This window comes from Gouania willdenowi, chromosome 1 (genome assembly GCF_900634775.1).
Source record: "Gouania willdenowi chromosome 1, fGouWil2.1, whole genome shotgun sequence".
In the NCBI taxonomy this organism is placed as follows: Eukaryota; Metazoa; Chordata; class Actinopteri; order Blenniiformes; family Gobiesocidae; genus Gouania; species Gouania willdenowi.
In genome coordinates this window covers 30,900,700-30,907,804 of record NC_041044.1, presented here as the reverse complement: position 1 = coordinate 30,907,804, position 7,105 = coordinate 30,900,700, and the positions used below count along the sequence as shown (strand labels likewise).

General features: G+C 39.7%; 1 protein-coding gene across 1 annotated transcript in view; it reads right to left on the bottom strand.

Annotated features, from left to right (window-relative positions):
• Positions 1–1,594: 1,594 nt before the first annotated feature.
• The window catches only part of ctnna2 (catenin (cadherin-associated protein), alpha 2), a 342,575-nt gene continuing 337,064 nt past the window's right edge, over positions 1,595–7,105 (bottom strand). The window contains exons 17-18 of the mRNA XM_028456891.1: positions 4,002–4,136; positions 1,595–2,695 (exon numbers count right to left, since the gene is read on the bottom strand). Of these exons, the coding sequence (XP_028312692.1) occupies positions 2,408–2,695; positions 4,002–4,136 (423 nt within the window). The 3' untranslated portion in view covers positions 1,595–2,407. The remainder of the gene's footprint in view (positions 2,696–4,001; positions 4,137–7,105) is intronic.

Sequence of the window (7,105 nt, the reverse complement as noted above, 5' to 3'; positions counted from 1 at the left end):
ATATCTCCCCCTCTCCTCAGTTTGCCCTTCTCTGCATCCATATTGTTGCAACACTTGCTGTTTGTGTGTTCTGGGGGTGAGCGGTATAGTCACTGTGCCATGTTTCATTTGACTGATAGAGATAGATACAAACAAGAAGGATTATGTCACTAAACACAACAACACAGTCAAGAAATAATCCCACTATTAACTGAATGGTGTTGCCACATTTCCCCTGTGGCTCTGCTTTCTGAACTGAGATTATTCTGGGATGCACGGATGCCTGATGCATGTTGTGTTTAGCGGTCATTAGCAGCACAATGTGGATACATACAGTAGGAGAACCCTGTTCATTATCAGCCATGGAGTGCACAGTTATCTTAACTCGTGCTACTTTAGCCATTATTGGAGCAATTACGCTTGTCGATGCTTTTGATTTGATCCACGAGGGATCAAGGTCATGTTGGGCAATTAGCTGATTTGTTCTCGACGTTTTAATGGCAGGGAGAGTCAGCCATGCCTTCAGGGACCTGACAGAGCCGCTTTTTTTTTTTTTTTTAAAGGAATACATCGTGCTGTCCCTTTAAAATGAGCTAATTCACCAGACTCAGTGGGCATGAAGAGAGGTTACAGCAAAGCCGTATAAAGCTCCCATGGATGGGATCAGTGCTGACCTTTCCTCGCCTCGGAGCAGCTCAAACTTTTCAATTGGCAGGACTTTGTGGGGGCTTCTTATCTCGCTGACTGACAATCTCTCAACACCTGAATCCCAGCTCTCTAACAGCTGATCTTCTTTCCCCAACCTTTGTTTCCTCCCCATGACAACTCAACAAGCTTAGAAGGGATTGTTGAAGACTTCAGTGGTTAATGCAAGCATATGCTTTTAACGCAGCGTCAGCAGATACCTTATGAGCCTGATGGGAAACTGATATGGCTGCAACTATCCGTCAGATGGGATTGGATTTTTAAAGACAGAGTATTTTTTGTTCTGCAGTATCTTTTAGTGAAGATTGTTGTTTGCTAGATGTACATACTTATTCAGCTTACACGCACACAAAGTACAGCCCAAGATAATGGCTTTACCTTTTATGATAATCTAACCTTCAATAAATGTGCGTTTGAAAATGCTTCAGAAAACGATAAAGACGCCAAAGAAAGGAACATTGCATCACATTCATGGCTTAATCCATAAGATAATGGTAGATACAGATAATGGAAGCCCAAATGTCATCCTCATGGTAGTAAAAGTAAAGGGGTCAGCAGACCAATGAAAAAATAAAAATAAAAATCAATTATTCCTACAGAAAAATCAAAGATGATTTGATCTTGAAATACCTGCAAAGAAAAAGGAAATACTTAATTTTGCATTAAGAAACTGGTAAAAACATTGTTTTGATCCCATTAACAATGAGACCTGATACCATTCATCTTGAATGCACAGTCTACTAAAGATCTCTGACCCAGAACTGACCTTCTTCATCTTCAAGTGTTAAGAACTAATGGATTTTTGAGTTTATCAGATTCCTCAAATTAAAAGTTGTATCTTAAATATAATCAAACAAGTGCTGTGGACTGAAATTTGAAAGCAATGAAAAAAAAAGGACACAACAAAGTCTAGAATGTCAAGTAGAGGGATTTATTAGCGAAGGCTGAATATAAAGGTGTTGTATGCAGGGATTTCTATTCTTTGAGCAAATCACTAACCACAAACTAGTCGAACCTCTTGGTCTATCAGATACGCTACACATATTCCCTCATCAAAGTTAGTGATGTAATCATTAAATAAATCAGATTTAAAAAGGCATTACAGTAGACCATAAGTGTGCTTTGGTAAAATAATAAAACACCATATGGATTTATATTACTATTATTATAATTATCAGGAACAAGGAAACTACCGGGTTGCCAGGTTTCTTAAACATAAGTTACTCCTAGTACTACATGTTAACATTCAAATTGAAAGGGAAACATATCAAGAGGGATCGCACCATTGTCGATATCGCCCCTTAATAACTCCTTTACCGAGCCATTCCAGAACGCCATTCTGTTTAAGTGTATATAAGCAGCCAGCCAGTAGCACGTTAATGGTACAGCAGAAAAAAACAACATTGCTCCGAACGCCACGCCACTTCCTACTGATATGTTTCTTTCTTAACTTCCATCTGTAGTAGAAGTCGTGTCACGTTTCGGCCCTTACATATTAGGCTACAATAAGTTTCATAAATACTGTTGGGTGAGTGCTGTTGGCCTGCAAGCCAAGAGGACCACAGCGTCCACGGCAGTTTAATGCATACTGTAGTCCTCCTGAGGTGGCACCAAGCACACACAGGGCAAAGAGGTGGGTTCAACACAATGTAAAGAGGAACTTTTTCAACAACTTTTTTAACTGCAGGGGATGGCATTTTTCTACCGTATTACTTGTTTGAACCTAAAAGGAGTCCATGGCCTTGAATTCACTGAGAGCCTGGACAGGGGAGATGTGTTTTTTCTGGGAGCCTCGTCGTACGCGTGTCTGGCACTCCTCGGGCTTCTCCCTTTTTACAAGTGGCTTCTTCTCTGGAGCTTTCATACGCCAAGACACCACCGGTGAGTTGACAGCGGCTGTTCCGTACACCTTCTGGTATTTGGTGGACGCTACATACGATGCCTTCACAGTCAGCACTACGGCATTCATGAGGTTCTTGGCAGCTTGGATCAGGGAGGTGGCACTATCCAGCTACAAAAAGGTAACAAGAAACACATGATGAGAAGAAAAACACTGCAACGCATGTCAAATAAGTCAGTGTGCCTGCAAGAAGGAGGGCGAAGGCTTTCTTGGATTTATCCGTATTAGGTCTGCAATTAAGCAGAATAAAAACATTCCCTCACTCTATGACATCTCATATTAGCAGCATTTAATTAGGGAAGGCGGGGGTCAACTCTTCCTCGGTTTCTTGCTGTTTTGTTTGGATGACATTTCAAGGGTTGGGGGCAAACGGGCCTCTTTCTATATCACACTGAGACGAGTCAACGGTTGAGATTTAATGAGTACGGACTCCAGCTGGTCAGAAAAAGTTCAAATCTCTGCAAAGATTGCATTTGTAGACGAGACCCACAGTATGTCTTAGTGAGTTTTTGCCAATTTGTGAAGAACTTTATCAAAACCAGTACAAAAAAAGCCAAATGTTATTTCATCACACCCGCAACACGGAAAAAAAGGAGAGAGCAGGTCAGAAAATGGTTGATTGGATGGATGGATATTCCTTCACAGCACATAAGTATTGAGAGATATTTTTGCTCAATAAAATGAAGCCTATGTATATTTATGAAGCTCTGAGTCTGCAGGGATAGGTTCCAGATCCAATGGTCCAAATGATTGGTACTGGTATGCTGGACCATTGGTTTCTGGGCTGCAATTTAGGAAAAAAAAATAATTAAAAAAAATACATTTTATTTATTTTTTAAGTACATTACTCTTACATCTGCTTTTGCACTAACATCCTTTACTTATCTGCACTAGTGCGATCCTTGCTGGAGATCATATTTATTGCACAAAAGGTGCACAAGATTAAATCCCATCGATCTGAAACATGCTTTTAAGCTTTTAAAAATCTGGCTCTTAATTTTCCATTTGATGATATAAGCTTAAGCACCAAAACAGCTAACATTTATTTAACAAAAACAACAACAACATACTGCTAAATAGCATGAAAGCGATTAGAACAAAATCATCGTCTTGAGTGAGCATTAATAATAGAATTGATCAAGCATGAAAATGTGAAATTGAAAAAGAAAAAGCTTGTGGCCCAAAAGGTATTATTACTTGATAATCTAATTGCTCCAGTCCAAATCCGCGTGACCCTTCCTATCATTTTCTAGGCTTCTTCATGACCTTGAACTAAAAGGTGTATTCACCTGCAGAGCCTGATCATTCAACAATAAAAACCATTTGTGTTCTGTAACCGTGACCCTGAAAAATGGGAACCAGTGGGTCTGAAAATAGATGGATGGAAGTGTTCTGTGATTTGAACAGATCAACCTACCCCAGAAACGATGAGCTCTCCTCCCAGGTTCTGGACCTCGGCTTTCACCTTGCTGCAGATGTTGAGCTGATGACAGTACAGAGCAATTCTCTGCAGGTAAGCCAGCAGGTCCTGCTTGCATGCTGAATCAGGGCACTGAATGAAAGGGTGGCACAAAAAACAACACAACAACAAGGATCACTCAAAGCTGGATATTTGAACCCAAAGTAGTCGTTTGTCTGAGTAGCAAAGCGGCTCAAAATGAACACTTTGAAACCTGACAGATTGTTTGTGCTCTTTAAAATCAGATTTAGAAACAGCCAAACATCTAACTGCAGTCATTTTAAGGTTTACTTTATATTTTCATTTAGATTTTTATTTTCTGGTTTTACTTTATCTTGCTTTATATATGCAGTCTTGCTTTTACTCACATATTCTTTATAATAGTGTATATTATACAGTAGACATATATATATATATACACAAATATTTTATTCAAACTAAAATGTGGCAGCAACAAAGCCGCAGTGATGCCATGTTGGCGAGAGCAAACAGCTAACATCCCACAGCGGGAAGCTTCATTTTAAAATTAAAAAAAACAAAAAACCTTTTTGGACATTTTTCCTAATCAGTGTGTGATGCAAAAAGGTTTGTTTAAGGTCCCAGATGGTTTGTGATTGTGAATTAAGGCATCAGTGCTTGCAACCAAAATACGGAGGTACTAATTACACACTAAATTGGAAATGTTCAGCCCTTTATTTATTTATTTTTTCCTACTGAGGTAGTTTGTTGCTGCTGTATGCTTCAAAGGCACGCTGTGTTAAACCTCAGGGAGCCAAGCTTCTGCATTTCATATAAAACAAGGCTGTCACAGCATGCAGCACAAGAAGAAAACCGATCAATCAACAATGAATGGACATAATACTTTGCAAAGCAGCTGCTCTTCTGCTTATTTCTTCCCTTCCCTTTTTTTTTTCAACCTTAGCTTTTGAAACTAGCAACATCAGTTTTTGTCGAGCAGCACCAAGTCAGCAATGGCCACGGTTACATGATGTTTTTTTTTAAATTTATTTTTTATTATTATTTTTTATTTTACTTTTATTTTTGTTGTAGGTTTGAAGCTCAACAATAACATACGATTTCACTTTCATCCGCTGAGCAGGAGAAGGGAGATGGGAACTAATCGCCGGTAAATAAAACCCAGTAAAACTACGGAAAACAATAACCAGGAATAAGAATTTGCTCCCTGGTAGAGATAGTAGCTCTATCAACCGGAACAATGATAAACCTGGTGCAAATAAGCTTCATGTCTCAGAGGAAGCCAGTTTCATTTGCCGATGTCCGTATGTGTGTAATAAGTTAATGTGTCCATGTGAATGTCTGCATGTTTATGTTTCCATCTATCCACTCTTTTCACTATGTCCAAGTTTTCTTAGGCTCTTATTAATTAAATAGTCTCGTCTCAAGTCCGAGCGGCCATCTTGGATTATGTCGTCACCAGCGCGTCATCATGACCGGCCGAGCATGTGCAGAGCGACCGGACTTCACTTAAAGCAGAATAAAGTGTTTACAAGTATTTAAAATCGGAATAAACCAGCCACCTAATTCAGATTTAAGTTGAATTTGATATTACCATTTTCATTCAGAATTAAGTGTTTACAAAGTCAGTTTATAGAGGACTTAACTTTTATTCTGAATTAAAGGAGAATTAAAGCTCTCATGTAAACGTGGCCAATAAAGGATATACTCACACAGCATAGCAAAGGAACCAATAGGAATACGAGCAGAGCCTATTTTTCTTCACATGTTTCTTAGTTAATTCAGTCTGGATGCCTTCCAGGAGTGAGCTCTGGCCCACTAAGCTCCCAGTGGGTTAGGAACACTGCATCAGCTGCTTAAACACTGTGAGCATCATTCTGCTGCAGCACCTTTCTTTCAACTATTAATATTAAATGTTCCTAACTGGGACGTTCATCAGCACTGCGTGGGTAAGCACACGGCTCATTTCCAGGTCTTGCGGGCTTGAGCGTGAGGAGATGGTTAGTTAAACATTGAGCTGTGATATGAATATGCCCCCCTCCAGACTCACGGCTCTGCTTGTCGCCTTCCTGAGAATAAAGGCCTCGCATGTAAAAACAAATACTATTGACTTGCTACAAGTGCCATTCACTGCTGCTTTGGAAATAGCGAGTCAAGCCCGTTCTAGTGTCGCAAGATGAAACGTTTGATAGCACAGCCTATAAATGTAACTACAGGGAACAATTCAGCTCATTATTTACTTTATAGTGTCTTGTTTCTCTTTCAAGGCAAGGCTTTGAATAGCACCAACTTCCTCTCAGCTAGAGTCTAGATGAGTTTGAGTTGCCAGCTCATAGAGAACCAGTGAGGCAAGTGGAAAAGCTTCTCCTTGGGCATTATCCCTGCACCGCCAATCCTGGCTAACATGGCTGCTAACTGCTCTTCACACGGCTGGCACATGCTCACATGCACACGGCTGCCTGCGGCAACTTTGATGCGGACGTGACACAATTCCCCCCCTATTGTAAAGCTGACTAATAGCTTGCTTCTTCTACCGATTCCCTGTTGATGTAAATAAATTGTATGGGCCATTACTTTGCCAAGCTCATTTAACCTCCCTCTCTGTCTTTATCCGTCATAGTGGAAGCGTATTCATGGCTAACTAGTCAGGAAACACCTTGTGGATGCTGACCTGACTCAGCCATGGAAAAGCATTTCATTTTGACACACAAAGGAAAAAAAAATTGTGGTCAAAAGTCATCCATTACACTTAAAGCCTGCCTGTGCTGACCCATGAGGTGAATGTGTCAATACTTTAGGAAGGACATTGTTTAAACATCAACATGCTAGATGATTTATTTATTTCTGCATGTTTGTTGATTTTGCAATAAAAAAGTAAATGAACTTGCAAAAGGATTTTTGTAGTCTGACACACCTTCTGATCAAAATTAAAAGTAAAATGATCTTTACCTCCTCACGACAAATAAAAAGCTAAAGAGGGAACATTTTAATTTGATAATATAAATTGTAACAAAAGGACATAAAAGCAAAGCCGATATGAGTCATGCAATCATCAGAGTGACTCGAGGTAGCTGTGCTGTGACAGT